Below are 25,773 nucleotides of genomic sequence, written 5' to 3' on the forward strand. Positions count from 1 at the left end.
GTGTCATTTTATTTTTCACCATTAATATTAGCGTCCCGCTAATATAAGTACTTTCCCGGCTATGAACCTACACTGTAGAAATTGATAGCAACCCAGTGTCCTTTTATTTTTCACTATTAATATTAGGGTCCCGCTAACCCTAATATTAGTGAGACCCAGTGTGCTTTTATTTTTCACATTTCTTCAATCAAGTCCTCATATACTTGATTGTTAATTCTGAACTAGTGGATGATTTCTTCGTCCATCTCTTCTACATTTATTAAAAGAATTTAAAATTTTTACTATACTTTTATAAGGGTCTAATGATTATCATATTTATAAAATATTTTAACACTTGTATTTATAATTTCTTATTTCTCTTGAGACATACCAATTTTTTTCTTTTAATACATCTATATATATTTCCAATCTATTTTTCCATCAAGGTACACACCATCATCAATATTCTCATCTCTCACCACTCTCATCTTCAAACTTTCTTTGCAAAAATTTCAACTATGAAATAAAATTATCGTCCTCTATGCATCTTATTTTGATTTTAGAAATATATTAAGAATCTCATGCCAACATTTGTGTTAAAAGAAAAGACTCCATACTACTAAGTACTTTCTCTAAGACTATTGCTAGAAAGTTGCTCAGAGAGTTTCTGAGAGTTTCTGTTAGACTAGTTCACATTGTGTCATGTTGGGCCGTGTGGAATAATCTATGGCTAAAGAGAACTAACAATCTATTCCACAATTTTGAGGAATAGTAACTCAAATTTATAAAAATGAAGTGTTTCATTCAATAAGTTTTTAGATGTGATTGATAATCTAGATTTTTAGTCAAGAAATCCGATGATATATTAATTTACTCTAATTAATTAATAAGGAAATAAAAATATTAATCAATGCGACCTTATTTTCCATTGTCTTCTAAATAAAAATGAGAGTAAATTAATATTTTCATATTTTTAAAGAGTAAACAAAAAATTGTCATTTTATTTAGAGATGAATAGATGTTTACATTATAAATTATATTATAACGAAATATGCACAAATTCTATAGCAAACATTTGTATAGAGTTATGAAAAGTAATAAAATAAGACACAAGAATTGGTAAACATAAATAATTGATAAAAGTACTTATTTTTCACAAAAATTGTCTGAAATAGAAGAATAATTATTACATATGCAGATATGCTCCCATACAAGGATCTTATCATAAATTGAACGAATATGAGGACTTAATTGAAGAAATGAACGCATATTTGAATAAAAGAAAAATTTATAATAAAGACAAATATCAATTTGTTAAGAATGTAACTTACATCAGTTGTAAGTTAACGGAACCCTTTTTTAGCACTTCAATATCTTTTAAGTATTAATTGAAAATTTTTAATTTTTAGAGAGCATACTAAAAATATCTTAAAGATATTTATTGGGAGATTTTTGTATCTAATTGAAAAAGCTTAATTTACTCGCACCCCATATCTAGAGTTTTTTGTTATTATAAAAGGTTAGTAGAGATTTTCAAATACATTTTACTTAAAAGTTTTTATTACTAAAACTCTTATTTAAAAAAAATTAATTATTTAATTGCAATGAGAACTTTTATTAACAATTATAAAATTACTAGTAAATAAATTTTTTAATGTTATGTTATAAAAAATAAAATAAAATTATTAAATAAGTAAATAATATTTTAAATATTTTAATATTTAAGAAAAAATCTTTTAATCTCTATTCCTAAAAATTTAAAATTTACACTTTTATTAATAGAGGTAAAATAGCTCATTTAATCTTTAAAGACTACTAAAATAACAATCAATCAATAACATAAGTTTTAATAAGAGCTCATAAGACTAAATAAACACTTATAACATACCAACAACATAAATCTGACGAGCAATAACTCAAAATCTACTCCACAATTATCACGCGCTCACATCATCTTACGTTTCCAAATTTGTTGCTAGGGATTCCTATGTTCAAATCTATTTTGCCAACAATGTGCATCAAGCATCATGAAAAAGTTGAAGTGTAACCTTCTCCCTAGTTGTAGCTCTATCAGTAAACAAAAATAAACAGAATCTGCTTAGCTTAAAGATGAGATAATTGAACATTAAATTAAATTGCAGAGTTTCCCACGCTATACAGGTTAAGACTTGTACAAGAGGAAATCACGGCACTTTCCGCTGGCACTTTGCTTTGTTAATACATATATCCCAGCAAGACCAGAAAGCACAAAGAATCTCAAAACTGCAGGCCCAGCCATTAGCAAACTTGTACTTGAAGCATAAAAAAGCTATAACGACGGACAATATCAAGCAATCTCTCCTGTCATCATCAAATAAAGAGTCAAAAATGTAATTCCCCTTCGGCCTCAGTATTATGTCATTCTTTAAGCAGCAACGTTGAATATGGTGCGATTTCACCTGACGAATCACTGTTTGAGGAGGCTATGGGAGTGGGAGGTCTACAAAGGGCCAGTTTGGCTAACAGTGTCACTCCAATGACAAACATCTACAGAACGTTCCATGAATTTGGAGCCATGCTCAGGCATAATTCTGACCAAGTGTAACAACTACTTGATTAGCAAAATCTAGGTTTGCGTTTGGCTTTCTGATACTGGAGATGTGGACATAGCTGCCAAAGCACGAAGAGAAGATTGTGTGGCCACTAATTTATCCCTCAGCGTCATATTGTAGTCATACAAACTTTGGAAATTCTTCTGGATATCAGACATCTCGATTTCAGAATCGTCCTTTAATACTGCATAGGAGGAACAACAGAGTTACAAAAACAAAGGAACTACAAAGAATGTCTCAATTAAGTACCCAAATAAATATTTGGTAGTTATAAACTGGAGAAGTTGAATTTTGCCGTATCACATTAAAAGACCTGTGTTCATCAGTATCTGTCCCATACGTTCAACCTACTTTCATACAAACAAGGGATGTCTATGTGTTACACTACAAATTGCAATGTATTGGGGCAAGTAGGTTGAATCTTGAACATTATTGGATAATCAACATGAATCCCCAAAGGAAATGACATTTATAATCCCCAAGGGAAATATCATTTTGGTCAACAAAAATTTATTAGCATCCACAAATGAGATACAACTCCATTCCCAAAATTTTAGAGGAAATATTTCCCATTACAATTACTCATTCCATTAGTCACTTGGATTCAGGCTTGCATACAGGAGTTATAAAAATCAAAGAAAGGACAGTGCATTGTCTTTACATTCCTACCAGTAGTTTGTCATGCATTTCAAGAGCTTATTCCGAGGAAGTGATAAGCAAGAATTATAATGGAATTCCCAAGTTGCACACCAGAGTTAACTGGCACAACTTTTATAATAAATTCTAAAACAGATGCCAATGCAAACCATTCCAGTCTAACAACCCCACAGCACAAGTTTGTAAATCCATTTCTACTCTTGATGCTAAACATTAATGGGAACCGCAAAGGCATACTATGCTGGTAGTTAAAAGTTAAACAGCTTCTTATAATGTCAAACCATTAAAGGTTCTGGTAATAGATTCAAACCATCCATGCTCCCAAAAAGTCTACTCCATTGATTATGCCTACCCTCCGGCCAGTCAATTCGTGCAAGTATTCTGAATATCAAGCCAACATTTAGATCACCGGTCCAAAAAACCAATATTTCCTCTGAAACTTGTTCTCGCGATTTCTTAGATTGACTGCAAATGATGTAAATTCGACTCAATGTTGACAGTTCTGTGTTTAGACCTTTGAATCTTTTCTATATAGGTCATCTAACATGTTAGTACCTTCCCCTTTGTTACAACTGGCTTCACAAGAGGGGAAAGCAATAGTTTTAGGTTACAAATAGACACGCACATTTCAAAAGGCATAAAAGTATTTGGTCCTCTAACTTGCATGAAAAAAGATATTATCATTACCAATATACCCGTGTGTGCAATAATCCAAGAAAGTTATTCCTGCACCACATGCATAAGGAGTAGAAGAAGAAGAAAAAACACTTTGATTGCACATATGCCAGTCACAGACACTAACAATAATAAAGGCAAACAACCATTGGTTTCATCATTGATTAAAGAGCTAAGCTTGAGTAGATATCAGCAGCATCAACCCATGTGATAAACAAAATAACATTGGCTGAGGTAAACACAAAGAAGGAGGCGAAAACATAGAAGATTATTTTACCAAGTGGAGGTGGTGGAGGAATGATATAATCATCACCGTGAGAAAATGCTTGAGGTTTGATGGCAACTCCAACATCTGGATGATGAAAATGCTTCTTCCCAGTGTTAGCAACGCCTAGCATTTCAGGGTTTTGTTTCTGGACAAAAGCATAGAAGATGGGTAACTAAACACTCACCATTTGCAACAAAAATATTTCCACGATCAAGAATTAAGGGGGAAAAAAAAGTTAAAAACAAAAATCCAACATCACCCCAATGTCAGTAAATAAATAAATTATCCAAGCTTGTCCGTGTACATTAATCCAGGTTGCCCAGGAAAAGAATATCCAATTATCAAACAGCCTTTGCATTATCTATCAGCTATACGTATTTTGGCAATTCGGTATAAACTATATGTAACAAAATAACAACATATAGCATTTTATTTCGACTCTAGATTATAAAGATCTCATAGTCTGAAACCTATTTTCAGGCTAATGATATAATTTGAACACATGGGTCAGCATTTAGTCAAGAATGGTTAAAATGCAGCGGGCTTCAGAACATAGTACTGTATATTTGGCAAGTAAAAGAAAAATTTATTTATAAAATACAAGAACTAAGCATACCAGCAGTAAGAAAATAGTTAAACAATCAAAACATGGAAAATTATTTACTTTGAATTAGATGTGTCTGCTAATGGCAACCAAACTGAAATTACTTAAAAGCAGATTGAAGATAGGGGTAAATGTAAAAGGCTGAATCCTAAGAGCATGCTAAATAAGTTAAATGGTATACAAGGAAAAGAGAAACCATCATACAGGTTCACCCCTTGAATTTGACAGTCTCCCTTCAGTGTTTGATGTAGCTCCAGCTACAACAGATTCCTCATCCAGAGTGTGAGTGCCCTCTCGAGTAGCTCTCTGCACATTGAAAGATCCACTGACTTTGGAAAAAGTAAAAGCAAGGAAGGAAAATCACAAACAAGAGACCCTCCAGATAGAGCTTATAAATTGACCACAATGTAGAGAGAAATTCCTAGAGCCTAACCTTCTCAGAAGATGAGGTGACTTTCTTGTTAAAACTGATAGAGTCCAGACTGCTTCGTTGCCTTCCCTTCTGTGATGACACACTTTTACGAAGTGATCCATTATGATGCAATGATGGAACTCTGAGATTACAACAGGCTGATCCATCTTTCGCATTATTGTAGTCATCATGCAATGTCTTGCAACCCCAAGTGTACGTTACATATTTCCTCAGCTAGTTATAAAAAACATGTGTTAGTCAATTCAACTGAAATAGGAGTAATATAGAAATCATAGCAGCATATAAAGATAATAGAATAAATACAAGTTAATTCCTCAGATAAGAGAGACAGTACTTTATCCCAGCGATCTTGAGCCTTTCGACGATTTTTTATTGCTCGCAAAATGCTATCTTCAGTGCGAAGTTTTTTGATTCTGTACTCGCACTGTAACCAAGAAAATTAGGAAAACCTGAGCAATGTTGGATGAATTGTCCAATAAAATAATATAGGAAGAAAGGGAAGAAACAATAGAAAAATCAAGGGGATAAGAAGAAATTTAGATGAGAAAGAGGACAGTTTTTACAAAATGGGGACAAAGATACAGAAGAAATAAGGGAATATCACAAACTTTATTTCAATAATCATTGACAAATCAAAATCTGCCTCAAACGTGAAAAAAAAAAAAACTTTGCAGTGGTTAGCCCCAACCAGAACTAAAAATCAAAAGAAATCTACTTCCTAGTAAGTAAAATAAAACCTAATCAATTAAGAAAATATTTAAGGAAGGTTAAATATTGCTTAAACACCTAATAAAACGTTGAAATAAATAAAAATAATCAAAGATATGTCACTCTTCTTCAGTGGCTGCATAAGTGATACACAGTTTCGTGTCTTAGGCCAAAAAATCAAGGTCTAAACACTCAACAATTATCCCTCTTCTCAGTCTTTAATGCTTTTGCCATTATCTGTAGTGAAATTATAGGACCTGACAATTCCACACCTATTATGGCGACTAAAATACAGTTTTCACTAAACAAGGACTATGTAGCGCACAAGCATGTTGCATCACAATTCTTGCAGTAGTGAGTAAGCAAAGTTGGAAGAGATATTATGAGGCTTATATCACAGAGATTCTGTCTAAAATGTTAACTTCAAGTTAAAATGTCTCATTCCTTAGGGCAGATACAGACTTCTGCATGTTTTGATATTTCATGACTTATTTATGACACTTGAATTAACTTCAGTGTTTAAAAAAAAATACTGATCATTTTTGTGTGCAGAAATCATGCTGTTTATAATAAATCTTTAGGATGAAATCCTTGTCTTGAGGAAATCAAGAAAGCAGATGCAAAAGGGAAGCAAATCATATACCATAGATGCACGCATAAATGTATTCATCCATTTTACAAAATTTTTATAATGAAAAGAAACTGAAGAAGACAGCTTCAGAGGGGAATCATACTTGCACCAACAAGTAGAAAAATATGCCAATACTAAAGCAATATAGGCCACCAAGATCTGCAACAAAGCTCACTGCATAGCGAAGAAAGAATCAACATTTTAACACCAGTGTTCGACCTATCTTCAACAAAAATAAATTTATAGAAGAGCAGAAAGCTGCAACAGCAAAGATACAATACCAATATATCAAAGACAATGCAAAGATCTACTAGACTAATGGTAGTAGTAAGAATGTAATAAGACTGACAGTACATCATGTAGGCACCCCTAAGATCTTGCAGTTTTGCAAAGTGGTCCCAGAACCCCAAAATCAAAATGAAAAACAAAAAGTGGACTTCAACAGCAAAAAGGAAAGTAATGCCACACTACAATAATAATACAACTTAGCTTAATTATGAGTTGTGACATCACCAGAATAAAGTATCAAACATTTACGTATAATGCAGGACAACCTCAAAAAACCAAGCAAAAGAGTACATCAATGGTCAAACTCAAGTCACAGCAGAGACCCACCAGGTCAACTAGTAGGTCATTGTCACATTGTGATTGCAGACAAGGGAATGATTAGGGAAGTTGTACAATATGACATCACTCTCCCAACCTAAAAGAAACCCTAAATTACATGGTCAAATCATCTCTCATATCTTCTTGCCCTTCTTACTCTCCCTGTCCTCAAAATCAAGGACATTACTCCCTCCCTCAGACACAGAAATGCATGCAAAAACATAATCACCAGAATACAAATCAAATGCCAAATTTTTCAGTAACATCATGTCCAAGTTACAATTTTTATGAAGTTATGGTTAAACAACATGCAGATTGTGTTTTGAACAGAATGCATATCTATGACTGAACTTATATTCACAAGTAGCAAAATATGACTTACCAGGACCAATTATACTTCGATTTTCGATCTCAACAACATAGGCTGAAAGATAGTTGATAAGCAATGTAGTGTTTATAAGTCCATCGTTCGAATTCTGAAGGGAGGCTTGCAGTGTATTAGTCTCACGAAAGAAGGATCCAGGGAGAAATTCATGAAATAAAGGCTGGAGGAGCCTCAGATTGTTTAGACTATGATATAACCGGGGAAATAAATTAAATTTCAAAATATTTGCATCCTTCCCCCTGAATGTAACTGGTCTATCATCAGACGTGCTAGCATTCTTCAGTGTGCCACTCACAAAACTCAAATGCTTCTTTCTAGCATTAGTTTTTGCAGTAACATTGAAACGAAAACCAACGGCGATTGCAGGATTGTTAGGAATATCAACAAACTGCCATGAAATATAGGTATAATCATTAATTCGATGGCAATTGCTACACTTAAAGCTTAGGGTTGGCCCAAAACTTGTATTGTGACATGCATAGTTGGCAAAATTTGAAAGAGGAGCAGTTCTAAAGTCAACAGAGCCAGGAGTTCCAGTAACTAAGGTTCCAAGACCACGTAAGTTCAAACAGGTCATACTAGAAACAGTGGTTATATTAAATTCCAAATCATTGATGAATGAAGCTAAATCAGGTGCATTTGTTGCTCTCACATTGTGCACCTCAATCGTTCTCTTTGATATAATTTGATAAAGCAACCTGAAATGCAATTAAAATTTACAATCATGTCACCAACGATCCCTGTTTCATCTTGTTTGAAAAGCGAAGAATGGTTTCCCACAGATAAAGTATACTCACGCAGCAAAAAGACCAATGAACAGCATCCAACTAGCTATGGAAAAAGTCCCGCCAAGCTCTGTTTTTCTCTTCATAACCACCTTCTGATCATCCTATACATCAAAAACAAAAAACTCTCCATTGATCAATTATAGCTATGACATCCTAGCTAAAATTCAGCTGAAACTTTTGTGCTGCTGCTTATATTTGAAGGTAAGAGAGACTAGAATACTTGGTAAACACTCACTTTTCCTCAGGCAACTATTATTGAGGTATCAACTACTCGGTTAAACTTAAGAGGTAAAGATGACATCCCACAACAGCAGTATGTCTGAGATTGAAGTGCAAAGCACAGTGGGTGTATATCAAACAATTTAACTATAATAAACATATTCTAAAGAGTGCATATTCTAGCACGACATTTAATAATGGATAGACAATCAATGAACAATTAAAAGTGGGTTTATGTCAAAACACTCTAGCGGTTGAACTAACTCTCAGAATTCAGCAAAATCACAACAACTATGAACAGATCATATGAATAATTGTTATTAGTATTACCAGCCAATGCCTAGTAGCATAGCAAATATCAAGACGACTAATCCACCATCTGAGTCTAAACCAAATGGTTCTGCCGTCACCAAGCTTCGTAAACCTCAAGAAGAAACAACAAACCAACCAACTCAAAAGCATGACGAGCGTGGCCTCCAAGAAGACAGCCTGCGATTGGCTGAACTTCTTGATGGAGTCATATGCAAACAAGGTTTCAGGAAAGGAGACGCCGTAATAGTCGATACCGGCGTCAGTGGAAATCAACGACCTCTCCCCGAACAAGACACAGCTTTTGCTTGTGCCGTTGTAAAGCTGCCCCGGTGGGCACGCGCAGAGGGACCCATTGTATCTGATTCCGTTGCTTGGGCACCCCATTTGGGTTGAGCAACAAAATAAAATAAAATCAAAATCTTGGTGGCGTTACAAATTAGAAGAACTCGTGGGATGGATGCAGAGACTATTACTTTCTCGAGAAAATCAGGGGTTCACTTTCTCGAGAAAGTCACAAAAATATGTTGTGCAAGAGAAGAAAGGAATGTTCTCACACCCGCACAGGACAGCATCTACATTCTTGGGTCTCTTTAATCGGACGCTATATTTTGGCCTTTTTTTTTCCCTTGTTTTTAATCGGACGCTATATTCCTTATAAAATATAATAGTTAATGAGAAAAATAATTAAAAAATATTTCTTATTCATGTAAGTTCAATCTTTACATTATATACTACTCTGTCTAGGTTAGATATTGAAGTTATAGGAAATTAAGAAAATAAACTATATAAGGAAAGAATAAATACATTCACATAAGATTAGGCTACAATCTCTAAATTTCAACACTGTCTCTTCAAGTTGGCTTGAAAATATCTATCATTCCCAACTTGAAATTCAATGATTGAAAGACTTATTTTGATAATTCCTTAATGAGAATATCAATCACTTGCTTTTCATGCAGAGAACAAATACAAAACATCAACCGGAAATATTTATCATTTATGAAAGGTGTACTTTCTATTTAAAAAAATAAAATAAAACACTTACTTTTGAGTAGTAACATATTGAATGTATACCAAACCTCTCTCCAAATTCTCTTTGATAAAGTGCCTATCAGTCTCAATTTGTCCTATCATGTTGAATTGGATTATGAGCAATGCTAATGGTAGCTTTATTATCACAATACGATCTCATTGATCTAACTTTCCACACCTTCAACTTAATCAAAAACATTCTCAACTACGTAAGTTCACAAATCCCTAATGCTATTGCTATAAGCTTAGCTTTAGCACTTGATCTTGCAACCATTAATTGTTTCTTGCTTCTCCAAGTAACTAGATTTCAATTCAATTCTTCGAAAATATTTTAGAAAACTGAGGTCTTTAATGTCAAACTCTCTAGTTAACAATCTCTAAAGTCTTTCAATTTCATTTTTGTAATTTTCAGTCAAGATAATATTATCCACATACACAATAGGAATAGCGAGCTTATCTTCTTTAACATGCTTAATAAGCATGGCAGGATAACTATAACTGTGTCGATATCCACAATTGAGAATAAATCTAACAAATCTTTCAAACGAGGCTTTAAGTGATTACTTGAGTTCATAGATAGACTTTTTCAACTTGAAAACTTTTCCTCTTTCAAATGTTTTCTCAAACCCTGTTGGAGGATCCATATACACCTCCTCTTCTAAATCTGCATAAAGAAATGGGTTATTAAAATGTAACTATTGTAAGGGCCATTCTAAATTTGTAGCGACAATCGGACCCAAATAGAGTTCATTTTTTAAACTAAGGGCAAATGTCTCTTGGTGGTCAATTCCATATGTCTATGTATATCTCTTAGCTACTAGCCTAGCATTGATTTTCTTAATTAATCCATTGGCCTTATACTTAACCAAATACCAACTTACAACCCATAACTTTCCTTCCAAGAGGCAAATCTGCAAGTGCTTAATTTTTATTTTTATATAGTGTTCTCTATTCTTTATAAACCGCTTCTCTTCACTTTAGATTTGCAAGAGCATCTTGTACAATCCGCGGGCTGCTAACCATATTTCCTCTTCTCTTCATCAAATCAAATAATCGTCGTCATCGTTTCAGCCATTTCCTCTTCTCTACGGTCATTATCAGCATCATCAGCCGTTGTGTTCATTATCATCAGTCGCTCTGTTCCTCTTCTCTGCGTTGTCGCGACATCTAACCCTTCTCAATCGTTCAACTGCTGTAAAATTGACTGGACTAGCTTCCACCTCTAAGCCCACATCTGCTTCTCTCTTGTCATCTTTTCATAAACTTTCTCTCTCTCCATGGTTCTAGTGGAGCTGGGTGGGGGCTCGCTCGTCAACTCTTCACAAACTCTCTCTCTCCATAGTTCTTGTGGAGATGGTGTGGGGGCTGCCTTTGATGCCATTGCATGGTGGATTTGGGTGGGCTACTATCTTTGATACCATTACAATTCAAAATTAATTGTAATTTTCATGCATCCACTTCCTATATTAAGTAGGAAATAGAACCGCGCTTCGCGTGACTTTGAAAAAAGAATTTAATACTATCGTTTTTTCTTACTTTGCACTTGATGAAACTAATAAAAAATATAAATTGATTTTTTTTAAAGATGAGGCAGCCTTATAAAACTAATGTTATTTATGAAAGTTAATTATTTTTTTGTTAACTTTAAAAATATATATTAATATGTATAGTGTAAGTGTACATACCTTATATTTTTTATAGTTGTTAATACTAATATAGTTACATAGAGGTGGACATTATGTAAAGAAGCCTAAAGCATGGAAGGACTCATCCAAAGCTAATTGCAACATCAGGGCTAGCTACTTCGAAGTGCCAATTTCGCCGGTGAAGTAATAATATATATATGTAATGACTATATCTACTTACATATTTCATATTAGTCCATTAAAATTATACTAGTGATGCCATTACAACGCATCGGTAAATAAATGTTTTCATTACTGTTAGGCACTGCAATTAGCAAATATGTATCAATTTTAATAACATGTCCTGACTGTTAGCATAAGATTGTAACAACAAGTGGCTTAAAAAGTGTTGAGTTGTAGTCATATCAACCTTAGTACTTGGAATGAGAATGCGATCATAACAATGGGTCCTGGACTTCAACGGACGAGTGAAACATTTTTTACAGGAAAACCAAAGCAGGCCGAAATACAAAAGCCCATTAATGATTTACAGTCGACAACACGAGGATTCAGCAGTGCTTCCAAATCTGGATTTATGTTGCAGTTAAATTTGCATGTTCAAGTTGGTAACCCCGTGGAAAAACCAAACTTTGGGGGCCTCGCATTCAGCTAATGAAAAAGGCATGATATTGGCCACATGTTATGTACACTGTTGACGTATATAAATCTTCGCGAATTCACAAAATGAATTTTGGCGGCATGGTACACACCTTCTCAAAATGAAGTTGTGAGATTGGTTGGAGTTACTTTTAAATCTTGGAGAACCTCGAACCATGAATTCCCTCTCAATTCAAAATATAAGTTAATCCATCAATGCTTCATTGTCGTTGTTGCAGTTAAGAGATATCTCTGCATAAAGCACCCTGTTATGTTTTAGAATTAACCCACGATCATAATCTGTAGTCCTTCAATGTGGCTAGGAATGAGTTTGTGGGGAATGCGTAAGCCAATGAGTACAACATAAAACAGGAAGGGGCCACATGGATTTACAACCATCACTGGACTAAGCAAAATTCGTAAGGTATGTAGCAAATTTTGTTGATTGCATAAGTCACAGTATATGCTCTTTTTTCTATTAACAAAATCAATTTATAGGAACATCAATTTGCTTATCCTCCGTCGTTCTTTATGGAAGTGACTGACCATGCCATAGGTACATTGCTTGTAGGTTGTGAGGAATAACTTTGACATGAAAATAGGCTAACAACAATCTAACTATATGCGACATTGGGATAGGTGTTAACGTGATTGGAATTCACCAGTGAATTTTGTTTGCCATCCATCATGCTGCCTTTTTTTTAGGTGAGTGAATGGAAGTACTGCACTTATTTATATAAACGAGTGGTTTATTTTCTCAGCCCTCCGATGTTCATGTACAAAATTTACTATTTGTATATGAACATTAGATACTCTTCTTCAAAAGTGTTCTTGCGGTGCAGAATATTTTATACCGAAGAGTCACATTTACTGCTACTTTGAAACTTCTTCATCGACAGATTAGCCAGACAATAATAAATCATAATGTGTCTGGTGTATTTTACAGTTCGTGTTGTAGTTATGCCAACATCTAATTATGAGTAACGGATTATCGACATATGAGGCACCATCCTTAAATTGGTATGTTTTCAAGCACAAATTATTTTCAGGTTATGGAATTTGCCCTAATTATTGTTCAACAAAACAAATTTGCCTTTCTTAATTGAAGACCATTAGTATCTTATTGTGCTTTGGATGCAAGTAACTTCCAACATCAGTTAATTCCTAGAGTCAAACTTTTTTCCACAATTTCCACCGGTTAATACAAACTAAAAGTTAGTTTATGCACTCATTTAATCGGGAATTCATTTGTAATCTTTCATGCTACTTTGTTTGAAAGTGATGATTGTTAACCCCCAGTAATTGATTCCACGGCAGGTTGCTGATGAGAGGGTCTAGTAGTGGACTAATTTAGTGTTGGTAATTAAAAAAAAAAATGGACTGCACTCTACCCAAAGATGGGTCTCATTCATCACCTTCACCCACAACATCCTAAGACGGATTGCGAGAAGGGGGGACACTAGTGACTGGATCGCCTGAGTATTATAGGGGCTGCAAAAGGCCATCCAACAAAGGTTCAACAACAAAAAAACGCATTACACCCATTACTGGCGCGTTGACAAATTGTGATGATAGTGTGAAGAAAAGGAATGTTGCAAGTGTTGGAGAAAAATCAGTTTTTAAAATTTTATAAAAACTTTTAGGATTGTTCTCATACAACATATAAGAATTTGTAATCTAGAAATCATACCTTAAAAATTCGATTTGGCTTTTTCCACTGAAGTGATTTAAGTTCCCAGATCACGATCCGTCACCAACACTCCTGTTAGATCACGATTCGTCACCACCACTCCTGTTAGATCACGATCCGCCACCAAATAATCTTCCAGGCTATGACTCAAGTTTGATCTGCACTTAACGTGTGGACGCCTTTATCACCACTAAAGCAACTAGCACGAGAAAATTTTTCTCTCAACAATAGAGAGAAAATTTTTCTCTTAACAATAGAGCGAAAAATCATTTTCTCTGATCTGTATAAAGTGGCTGCTCCTCTTCTTTTAGGAGAAAATAAGCCCTTTTGTATTTCTATCTAGTGGAAACCCTAGACTCCATTTTTTATACTATTTTATTCTATTAAATCAAGTTTGATTTAAATTAAAAATAATAAATCAAAAGTAATAAATCAAAAGTAACGTTACTTCTTTGTTGTTATAGGGGCCTACCTTGTAAAATAACACAAGGTCCCTTAGATATAAGTACATTACATGAAGCCTCCCACTAAATAATATATTTAGGCTTTTAACCCAAATAACTAGTTATTTTGCTTATTAATCCAATAGTGGCGCAATTAATTAAATGAGCTAACCCGGGGATCATTTGGGAACATACAATAGTGGCTATAATAATTAGGTCTGTAATTAAACTAGCCCAATTATTTAATTCCAAATCTACTCCACTAAAAGATTGGAACTGACCTCCATAATTGTATGCTTGAATAATAATTCGTCTCAAACCACATCGATTTCTTTACTGCATAATCCTTTGTACCACATCGTTAATTAAATTGATATCTCAACTGTCCAATCGATTTAATTACATCTTATTCCTTGATACTTACTGGTTTTCTCTAATGATAATTTTCAACATACTAAATATGTTGACACACTCTGGCCAGAGAATTCTATGATCAAGTGCCGAAAACCCATCAAGAGATGTGTTGTACAAATTCTATATTGTTAATCTATAACTCCAATACTCATAAATGTTCCCACCAAGATACCGGGTAATCTTGACCACAATTGGTAACTCAAATTGAATAATAATTACAATCATGAAATCATAACTAACTCAAAATTAAGATTATAATAAAATCAATGCCTATGAGATTTAATAAGTCTTACAGTCATTTGAAGGTTAATTAAATCTCATATGTGATCCTGTTCAATCTACTCGTACTACATCAATAAATTCATACATGATTAAGACAAATCATTCAATGAATTCATTACAGTGTGTACTTAAATAAAGTGCCCAACTTTATTTATCAACTGCGAACTAAATTTATTTAATCATAAGAAAACTTGTATTTATGTCTTCTGTGAATCCACATTGTGATCACATAAATACATATAAAATGATTAAATGAACTTTAATCAAAATATTAATGCAATTAAGATATTTGAATAAAATACCTCATTTATTTTATTAATCAGAAAAATTATTTATTATAATTAAATAAACACATATGCTTTTAAAGAGTATATTTTCTCAACAATCTCCCACTAGCTCTCAAAGCATATTTGGCATCTCACGCATGCCCATGGATTCTAAGTGCAAGTTAAAAGGTTTCCCAGATATGGCCTTAGTAAAAGGATCTGCCAAGTTTTGTTGTGATGTAATCTGAGTAATCTCCACATCATCTCTCTGTACTATATCCCTTATAAGATGATACTTCCTCTCAATATGTTTTTTTTTTCTTGTGGTTCTTTAGATTGAGCTACTGCACCACTATTATCGCAAAATAGTTTAAGGGGTGCAGTTACAGCAGGTACCACCTCAAGATCTTGTAAGAACTTGCGGAGCCATACAACTTCTTTTGCAGCTTCGGATGCAGCCACATATTCAGCTTCAATTGTGGAGTCTGCGATACAAGATTGTTTCACACTGGAATGAGTTCATCACCAGAATACACAAACATATAATTTTTATTTCTTTTTAGATACTTCATTATAGGCTTGACCGCAGTCCAGTGTTCACGTCCAGGATTAGATTGATATCTACTAACCATCCCTACCGCAAAATAAATGTCTAGCCTAGTGCAAAGCATGGCACACATGAGACTTCCAACAACTTCTGCATAGGGAACTCGTCTCATTCTCTCTATCTCTTCAGATGTTTTAGGTGATTGATCCTTAGAGAATGCAATTCCATGTGTGAATGGCAATAAACCAGTCTTGGAATTTTTCATTCTAAATTTAGCCAATATCTTATCGATATAGACCGCTTGAGACAAGGCTAAAGTTTTATTCTTCCGGTCTCATAGTAACTTGATACCAAAAATATAACTTGCCTCTCCCAGGTCTTTCATATCAAATTGTTTTGCTAACCAACTCTTTATTGTAGTCAATACTCCTATATCGTTTCCAATTAGGAGAATATCATCTATATAAAGAACTAGGAAGGCTACAGATTTTCCTTAAATTTTCTTGTACACACATGGTTCATCAATGTTTTGAATAAATCCAAACGATTTAATCGCTTGATTAAATCTAATGTTCCATGACCGGGATGCTTGCTTTAATCCATAAATGGATCTCTGTAACTTACATACCATGTGTTCTTGGCCTTTTTGTATAAATCCAACTAGTTGATGCATGTAGATGTCTTCTTCAAGATGCATGTTAAAAAAGGCAGTCTTGACATCCATTTGCCAAATTTCATAATCTAGCACTGCAGCAATGGTGAGCAGAATCCTGATGGATTTAAGCATAACAACCGGAGAAAAGGTTTCCTTATAATCGATTCCTTCTTTCTGAGTAAACCCTTTGGCTACTAATCTTGCTTTAAATGTTTCCACCCTTCCGTCTACTCCTCTTTTTCTCTTGTAGATTCACTTATACACTATAGGTTTTACCCCATTTGTTGCCTCTATAAGTTCCCAGACTTTATTGTAATACATAGATTCCATTTTTTAATTCATGGCTTTTTTCCAAAATTCAACATCTCTATCTATTAGAGCTTTGTTGTAGCTAGTGGGATCTTGTACATGTTCATCTTAGATAGCTGTATAAGTTTCTCCCAATAACATGTATCTTGCAGGTAACCTAGTTACCCTCCCACTATAACGAGGTTCTAAAAGTGATGGTTGTTCAGGTATAATCATGTATTGATCAGTTGGTTGTTGTTGTTCTTCCTATTCTGTAATAGGCGTTGAAAGTTGAGCATCAACCTGATCACCTGACAGTTCTTTGAGTATTACCTTACTCTTAGGTTTGAAGTTATTCATATAGTCTTCCTCGAGGGAAGTGAAATGTGTGCTCACGATCACTTTCCTATCTTGAGGACTATAAAATAAACCTCCCCTTATTCCTTTGGGATACCCCACAAACATACAAACCTCAGAACGTGAATCCATTTTTTCTGTTTTTGGTTTCAGCACATGTGTTGGTGATCCCAAAATACGGACATGTCGTAAACTTGGTTTGTGACCTGACCATAATTCTATTGGGGTTTTAAGCAGTGACTTAGATAGAACTAAGTTCAAGAGGTAAACTGCAGTTTCCAGTGCTAGTCCCCAAAATGAGATTGGTAATGACGAATAACTAAGCATAGATCTCACTATATCCAAAAGAGTTCTATTTCTCCTTTCAGCTACCCCATTTTGTTGTCGTGTTCTCGGAGCAGTCAACTGAGATATAATCTCATTTTCAACCAGATACTCTTTGAAATCTCCTAAGAGAAATTCACCACCTCGATCAGATCGAAGTTTCTTTATGTTATTATCTAATTGCTTTTCTGTCTCAGCCCTATACTTTTTGAATTTCTCAAGAGTTTCAGACTTGTGACACATCAGATAAACATAATTGTATCTTGAGTAATCATCAGTGAAAGTGATGAAATACTCATAACCTCCTCGAGCTTGTACATTGATTGGTCCACATACATCTGTATGTACTAATTCAAGTGGTACTGTTGCACGTACTCCTTTGGTCGAGAATGGCCTTTTGGTCATTTTTTCTTCTAAACAGGATTCACAGAGTGGCAATGATTCATTTTCTAATGGACCCAAGAGCCCATCTTTGATCATTCTCTGTATTCTATTTTGGTTTATATGACCCAAGCGTAAATGCTAGAGGTAACATTGGTTGAAAGAAATGTTTATTTTCTTAGATAAATGTGTATACTCATCATTATTGATCACTGTGTCATGCATAGAATGGATTATTGGACTTAAATGATATAAATTATCTTCCAATGTACCAGAACAAATAAGTCTCTAATTATAAAAAATAAAAACAGAGGATCCAAAATTTACGGTGTACCTTTACTTTGACAAACAAGCTACTGAAATTAAATTCCTTTTAATGTCTGGAACATAAAGACAATTATTCAAAACTAACGTCTCATTATTACAAGATAATAAAACAGATCCAATCTTCACTGTTGACACGCACTGTCCTGTTCCTACCTGTAGCTTGACGCTTCCTTTACTTATTTTCCTGGTTTCTTGAAACCAATAAAGTGAATTACAAATATGATTAGTTGCTCCTGAATCCAACACCCAAGTGTCAATAGGATTCTGAACTAAACATGCCTCAATTATAAAAAGATTTCCCATACCTAATTTCACAATCTTAGGGCAATTATTTTTTCAATGACCTTTCTATCCACACTTGAAGCATTTGCCTTTCGGCTTGCCATCTTGCTTGGTAGACGGTCCTTTTTTCCCAGCTTTCTTTTTACCTTTGCCTTTCAACTTAGGTCTAGAAGAAGAAGCTTTTTCAGCAATATTTATGCTTCCCAGAGATTTCTCAGCACAAAAGATCTCTTTAGCAGAATGAAGTTCGTTCATTAATTCAGTTAAGTCATGTTTTTTTTGTTCATGTTATAATTGACCTTAAACTCCTTGAATGTTTCTGGCAGAGATTCTAGCACTATGTCAATCTTTGAGTTATCATCGATTGGTGCTCCCTGAATCTTAGCCTCATTTAAATAGTCTATCATTTTGAGGACATGATCATGAACTCTTGTGCCCTTCCCCCATTTTACTGTTTATAATTCTTTTCAGCGCTGCTTGTCTCGCGGAGTGAGTACTATGCCCGAACATCTGTTGGAGACTATCCATTATTTCAGTGGCTGTCTCTAAGTTCTGATATTTGGTCTGCAAAATATTAGAAATCGAGGCTAAAATGTAGCATTTTGCCATTTCATTAGCCTTTTTCCATTTCTCATAAAGCCTCCTCTGATTTCTATAAGCATCTTCCGCTGGAACTAGAGGGCACGGCTGGGTTAAAACATATTTATAATTTTCAGCAGTCAGGACAATGAATACATTTCTTTTCCAATCTATATAGTTCTCTCCAGTGAGTTTGTTTTGACTCAAAATAATAGTAAGTAGGCTCAGGGAAGACATTTTCTAAAAAATAAAATATCCATGCATAAATAATTTGAAATAATATTCACAATAAATGACAAAAATGCATAAAACCATAAATGAATTTTAATTTATTGTAACGATAATCTAGTACCGCTTTGACAAGCTATCCGTTGGGAAAGTCATGTCTACACTTACTAGACCCAATTACCCATATCGTTATCCCTTTGGGTCTAAATTTGTTATCAGAGTTTCGTTGGGAAGGTTATAACAAATTTTAGTGGAGTGTATAACCATTGTTTCAATATACGTATTTTTCATATCAATAGTCACTGTTGGGGTGAACAATCGATTGAAAAATATTTCAATTTTATCTTTGAAGAAGCTCATCAAATAAAATATCTAATATATATACCCTTCAAAGGGAGCATCACCGTATTATGAAGTTGAGGTATATGTATAATTTTATTATTGAACTAACAATAGAGGCCGTGGGAAAATTATCTTGAATTTTTCCTCTCCCACTCAATATAATTTTGTTATTAACCTTCGTTGGGAAGGTTAATAACAAATTTTAGTGGAGTGTATAACTATTGTTTCAATATACGTATTTTTCATATTAATAGTCGCCGTTGGGGTGAACAATCGATTGAAAAATATTTCAATTTTATCTTTGAAGAAGCTCATCAAATAAAATATCTAATATATATACCATCCGAAGGGAGCATCACCGTATTATGAAGTTGAGGTATATATATAATTTTATTATTGAACTAACAATAGAGCCCGTAGGAAAATTATCTTGAATTTTTCCTCTCCCACTCAATATTTTAAAATTAGTTTTTCCTTTTAAAATATACATATTATTAATTGCATGCTTCCTATATTATTAAGTATATGTAAATTTCAAACAATATAATGAGATTCATAATTAATGAATGACATGTACCATTATGCATAGAGTAGCACTACCTATTCTATATATGACATGTTATCATCCAAAACTTAACATATAGAAAAACAATTAAACAATCTTAATTCATGGCTTTCCTAAAATAAAAAAAAATGTATTAACTCTAAGCATAATCTTCATTGGGCTTCTTGTCAATGTCCATCTTCTATAGGCTTGTTTTTGTTAATGAACTAGGAGAAATTGAGCTTTTAAATTTATTATTGGTCCAATTTTAATTTTTAAAAGGAAATAAATAAATAATTAAATTTTTTTACCAAAATAAAACTTTTGGATCAAAAATAAATTTAATGTGTTCAATTTTATCTATGCATTGTAATCCATTAAGTCCAATTGAAATTGGGCTTAAAACTAGGATTCATTAAGCCCAAAATTATTTTTGGACTTTAACGCAAAAAATTAATACGTTTCTGCCCAAAAGAAAAATTACAAAACCATAGGGACCTCAATGATAAAAATCATGAAACCCTAAAGTCCATATTTTTCTTTCTCCTTCTTCCCCTGCCACCATCTCCAGAAAAGCCCAGCCGTTGTTCACTGTTTCCACACCGGACAACCGTCATCAACGCCGGAAAGACACCAACCAAAACGCTCCGCCAGCTGCCTGCACGCGCACGCCTCCAGCCCACGTTCGCGCTGCTGCAGCTACTGCGTGTGCAGCGCGTGCTTGCGGGTAGCGTGTGCTGCGGGCAGCGTGTGCTGCGGGCCGCACGCTGCTGGCCGCTGTACGTGCGACGTGCAATGTGCACCGCTGGTCGCCGTTGAAATTTCTTGCCTTCGTTCTCTGATCTGTCGTTGCGTGATTATTCTCCAGCAATTTACAAATTTTCTACGCCGATTTTGGCTTACAAAATTTCTATAATAGTAAAATAAATCAAAAGGGAAACATGGTGATAATAAGCCACCCCTCTTATTACAGATCCAAAGGAAAAATACAGTAGAGAATCTAACCATGAATTAAAACATGCTTTATTCATATATTAAACAAATAATATATATCTGAATAAATTGTGTCACTCTAATACATAAATATCAAGATTGATTTCATACGAAATTCTTATATATTAATATGAGATGGCTCTGATACCAATTGTTGGAGAAAAATCAGTTCTTAAAATTTTATAAAAACTTTTAGGATCACTCTCATACAATATATAAGAATTTGTAATTTAGAAATCGTACCTTGAAAATTCGATTTGGCTTTTTCTGCTGAAGTGATTTAGGCTTCCAGATCACGATCTGTCACCAACACTCCGGTTAGATCACGATCCGTCACCACCACTCTTGCTAGATCACGATTTGCCACCAAATAATCTTCCAAGCTATGACTCAAGTTTGATTTGCACTTGATGTGTGGACGCCTTTATCACTAGTGAAGCAACTAGCACGAGAATTTTTTTCTCTCAACAATAGAGAGCAAAATCTTTTTCTCTGATATGTATAAAGTGGCTGCTCCTCTTCTTTTGGGAGAAAATAAGTCCTTTTATATTTCTATCTAGTGGAAACCCTAGACTCCATTTTTTATATTATTTTATTTTATTAAATCAAGTTTGATTTAAATTAAAAATAATAAACTAAAAGTAACGTTACCTCTTTCTTGTCATAGGAGCCCACCTTGTAAAATAACATAAGGCCCCTTAGACATAAGTACATTGCATGGAGCCTCCCACTAAATAATATATTTAGGCTTTTAACCCAAATAGCTAGTTATCTTGCTTATTAATCCAGTAGTAGTGTAGTCAATTAAATGAGCTAACCCGGGAATTATTTAGGAACATACAACAGTGTTTATAATAATTAGGCAAGTAATTAAACTAGTCCAATTATTTAATTCCAAATCTATTCTACTAAAAGATTGGAAATGACCTCCATAATTGTATGCTCGAATAATAATTCGTCCCAAGCCACATCGATTTCTTTAATCAAAATATTAATGCAATTAAGATATTTGAATAAAATACCTCATTTATTTTATTAATCAGAAAAATTATTTATTACAATTAAATAAACACATATGCTTTTAAAGAGCATATTTTCTCAACAGCAAGGGTATTGTTTGATGAGCGAATGATAGAACCAACTTACAAGAATAAAATCTCCAGAGGCCATCTGCATGTAACTGATGTCCATGAAGAGTCAACCAGTTTCTCTCAACAATTGACCAACAATAATATATCCATTTTGTCAACAGTTGATGCTTTTGTTTCAACGAAGAGGAGACAAATAATTTCAGACTGTGAAGTGGTACAAGTACTTTCCACATTTAAACCTCCCCTTAATACAGAGAATAATGACAGAAATACCATTAATTTAGACTTGCACCTATCACCACCTGGCAAGACACCGTATTATCCAAACTCATTGGCATCCGATAAGGGTTTGGCTACAATGCCGGGGGCATTGTACCCGGCACCATGCCGGGCTCTCAAAAAGAGAGCCCGGCTGTCTTTGGCTGCCATTTGGCAGCCAAAGACTTGGTGCAGCCAGTTAACAAACCGGTTGCACCATTTTTTTTAAAAAAAAAATATATTAAAAAAATTATAAAATTGAAAAAATTAAATAAAATGTCAAAAAATAATTTTTTATAATATAATTAATAGAAAAAGATAAAGAAATTGAATAATATAATACAATATAATATAATTAAATAAAATGACAAAAAATAAAGAAATTGAAAATGAAAAAATTAGTATTTCAAGTTTAACGTTAGTTGTTGCATGTCTAACGTCTCGATTTCAGGTTTGACGTTAGATGTTGCATGTATTGAATAAGTTGCATATTTTACGTGAAATGTTGTAAGTTTCATGTTTAACGTCTGATATTGCATGTCGGACGTTGGGGTTCCATGTTTGACGTTGGATGTTGCATGTTTTGGATAAAGCCAAAATAAAGAATATTCTCGAATATTCTCGCCCGTTTCATGTTTGACGTCCAAGTTGCGAACTTGAGGTGATAAATTGTATATTTCACGTGAAGTGTTGTAAGTTTCATGTTTAACGTCTGATATTGCATGTCGGACGTTGGGGTTCCATGTTTGACGTTGGATGTTGCATGTTTTGGATAAAGCCAAAATAAAGAATATTCTCGAATATTCTCGTCCGTTTCATGTTTGACGTCGAAGTTGCAAACTTTACGTGATAAGTTGCATATTTCACGTGCAGTGTTGCAGGTTGCATGTTTAACGTCCGTTGTTGCATGTCCGACGTTCGACTTGCATGTTTGACGTTAGATGTTGCATGTTTTGGATAAATCCAAAATAAAGAATATTCTCGAATATTCTCGCCCGTTTCATGTTTGACGTCCAAGTTGCGAACTTTACGTGATAAGTTGTATATTTCACGTGCAGTGTTGCAGGTTGCATGTTTAACGTCCGTTGTTGCATGTCCGACGTTCGACTTGCATGTTTGACGTTAGATGTTGCATGTTTTGGATAAATCCAAAATAAAGAATATTCTCGAATATTCTCGCCCGTTTCATGTTTGACGTCCAAGTTGCAAACTTTACGTGATAAGTTGTATATTTCACGTGCAGTGTTGCAGGTTGCATGTTTAACGTCCGTTGTTGCATGTCCGACGTTCGACTTGCATGTTTGACGTTAGATGTTGCATGTTTTGGATAAATCCAAAATAAAGAATATTCTCGAATATTCTCGCCCGTTTCATGTTTGACGTCCAAGTTGCGAACTTGACGTGATAAATTGTATATTTCACGTGAAGTGTTGCAAGTTTCATGTTTAACGTTAGATGTTGCCTGTCGGATGTTGGAGTTCCATGTTTGACGTTGGATGTTGCATGTTTTGGATAAAGCCAAAATAAAGAATATTCTCGTCCGTTTCATGTTTGACGTCGAAGTTGCAAACTTTACGTGATAAGTTGCATATTTCACGTGCAGTGTTGCAGGTTGCATGTTTAACGCCCGTTGTTGCATGTCCGATGTTCCGATTGCATGTTTGACGTTAGATGTTGCATGTTTTGGATAAATCCAAAATAAAGAATATTCTCGAATATTCTCACCTGTTTCATGTTTGACGTCCAAGTTGCGAACTTGACGTTATAAATTGTATATTTCACGTGAAGTGCTGCAAGTTTCATGTTTAACGTCTGATATTGCATGTCGGACGTTGGGGTTCCATGTTTGACGTTGGATGTTGCATGTTTTGGATAAAGCTAAAATAAAGAATATTCTCGAATATTCTCGTCCGTTTCATGTTTGACGTCGAAGTTGCAAACTTTACGTGATAAGTTGCATATTTCACGTGCAATGTTGCAGGTTGCATGTTTAACGTCCGTTGTTGCATGTTCGACGTTCGACTTGCATGTTTGACGTTAGATGTTGCATGTTTTGGATAAATCCAAAATAAAGAATATTCTCGAATATTCTCGCCCGTTTCATGTTTGACGTCCAAGTTGCGAACTTGACGTGATAAATTGTATATTTCACGTGAAGTGTTGCAAGTTTCATGTTTAACGTCGGATGTTGCATGTTTTGGATAAAGCCAAAATAAAGAATATTCTCGAATATTCTCGTCCGTTTCATGTTTGACGTCGAAGTTGCAAACTTTACGTGATAAGTTGTATATTTCACGTGCAGTGTTGCAGGTTGCATGTTTAACGCCCGTTGTTGCATGTCCGATGTTCCGATTGCATGTTTGACGTTAGATGTTGCATGTTTTGGATAAATCCAAAATAAAGAATATTCTCGAATATTCTCACCTGTTTCATGTTTGACGTCCAAGTTGCGAACTTGACGTGATAAATTGTATATTTCACGTGAAGTGTTGTAAGTTTCATGTTTAACGTCGGATGTTGCATGTCGGACGTTGGGGTTCCATGTTTGACGTCGGATGTTGCATGTTTTGGATAAAGCCAAAATAAAGAATATTCCCGAATATTCTCACCCGTTTCATTTTTGACATCAAAGTTGCATACTTGAAGTGATAAATTGCATATTTAACGTGACTTGTTGCGGGTTTCATGTTTTACGTCTATTGTTGCATGTTGGTCGTCGCGGTTGCATGTTTGGAGAGAAAACGATAAAGGAAAAATCAGTTTTAGAGAGAGAAAGCTAACTGGTTATCCGAAAGATAAAGAAGGAGATGAACAGTTTATATACTCGAGAATCCGGCTATCCGGAAATTTTTAACCGGCTAACCGGTTGTGGGCAGTGACCTACCCACGCGAATCCGGATTTCCGGTTTAAATAACCGGCTATCCGGTTGTGGGCAGCGAGTAGCCCACGCGAAACCGGATTTCCGGTTTAAATAACCGGCTATCCGGTTGTGGGCAGTGAGTAGCCCACGTGAAACCGGATTTCCGGTTTAAATAACCGGCTATCCGGATTCGTCTCCAACAAAAAACAACAAATGCCTCATTCATTCGTGACCATGTCCATGTTGCCGGGTTCCAATTGAACAGAGGATTCGTGTGAATTTGCAACTGATCAAAAATTGTAGAATTTGCAACTGATCGAAAATCGTCATTACTTAAGCTCCTCTGAAGTTTTGTCAGCTCTCCAAAGATGTCTGAGCTATCTATTTCATGGACTGCATCTGCCACAGGGGAACGTTGCCAGACCTTTTTTGCTGCTTTGCATGTCACCAG

At 34.7% G+C, this 25,773-nt stretch overlaps 1 protein-coding gene across 2 annotated transcripts; it reads right to left on the reverse strand.

Annotated features, from left to right (window-relative positions):
* Positions 1-1,911: 1,911 nt before the first annotated feature.
* Positions 1,912-9,501, reverse strand: LOC18039240. 2 transcript variants are annotated; one of them, XM_024182029.1, is made up of 10 exons: positions 8,875-9,499; positions 8,335-8,426; positions 8,190-8,235; positions 7,535-7,628; positions 6,650-6,720; positions 5,542-5,631; positions 5,208-5,420; positions 4,979-5,080; positions 4,180-4,315; positions 1,912-2,754 (listed from the first exon to the last, which is right to left on the reverse strand). In XM_024182029.1, exons 1-10 carry the CDS (start codon positions 9,238-9,240, stop codon positions 2,585-2,587), a joined length of 1,380 nt encoding a protein of 459 aa, XP_024037797.1. In that variant the 5' UTR covers positions 9,241-9,499; the 3' UTR covers positions 1,912-2,584. The 2 variants fall into 2 exon arrangements, with proteins under 2 accessions (XP_024037797.1, XP_006428565.1); XM_006428502.2 differs by having other exon boundaries at positions 7,535-8,235; positions 8,875-9,501.
* Between the last annotated feature and the right edge of the window lie 16,272 nt (positions 9,502-25,773).

Source organism: Citrus clementina, unplaced genomic scaffold, assembly GCF_000493195.1.
Source record: "Citrus clementina cultivar Clemenules unplaced genomic scaffold, Citrus_clementina_v1.0 scaffold_6, whole genome shotgun sequence".
Lineage (NCBI taxonomy): Eukaryota > Viridiplantae > Streptophyta > Magnoliopsida > Sapindales > Rutaceae > Citrus > Citrus x clementina.

Coding starts and splice junctions, on each gene's coding strand:
- LOC18039240 (XM_006428502.2), bottom strand. CDS start 9,240: ATGGGGTGCCCAAGCAACGGAATCAGATACAATGGGTCCCTCTGCGCG. Junction 6,721..7,534: donor TCGAAGTATAATTGGTCCTG/GTAAGTCATATT, acceptor TTCGCTATGCAG/TGAGCTTTGTTGCAGATCTT. Junction 4,316..4,978: donor CAAATTCAAGGGGTGAACCT/GTATGATGGTTT, acceptor GCTTTTGTCCAG/AAACAAAACCCTGAAATGCT.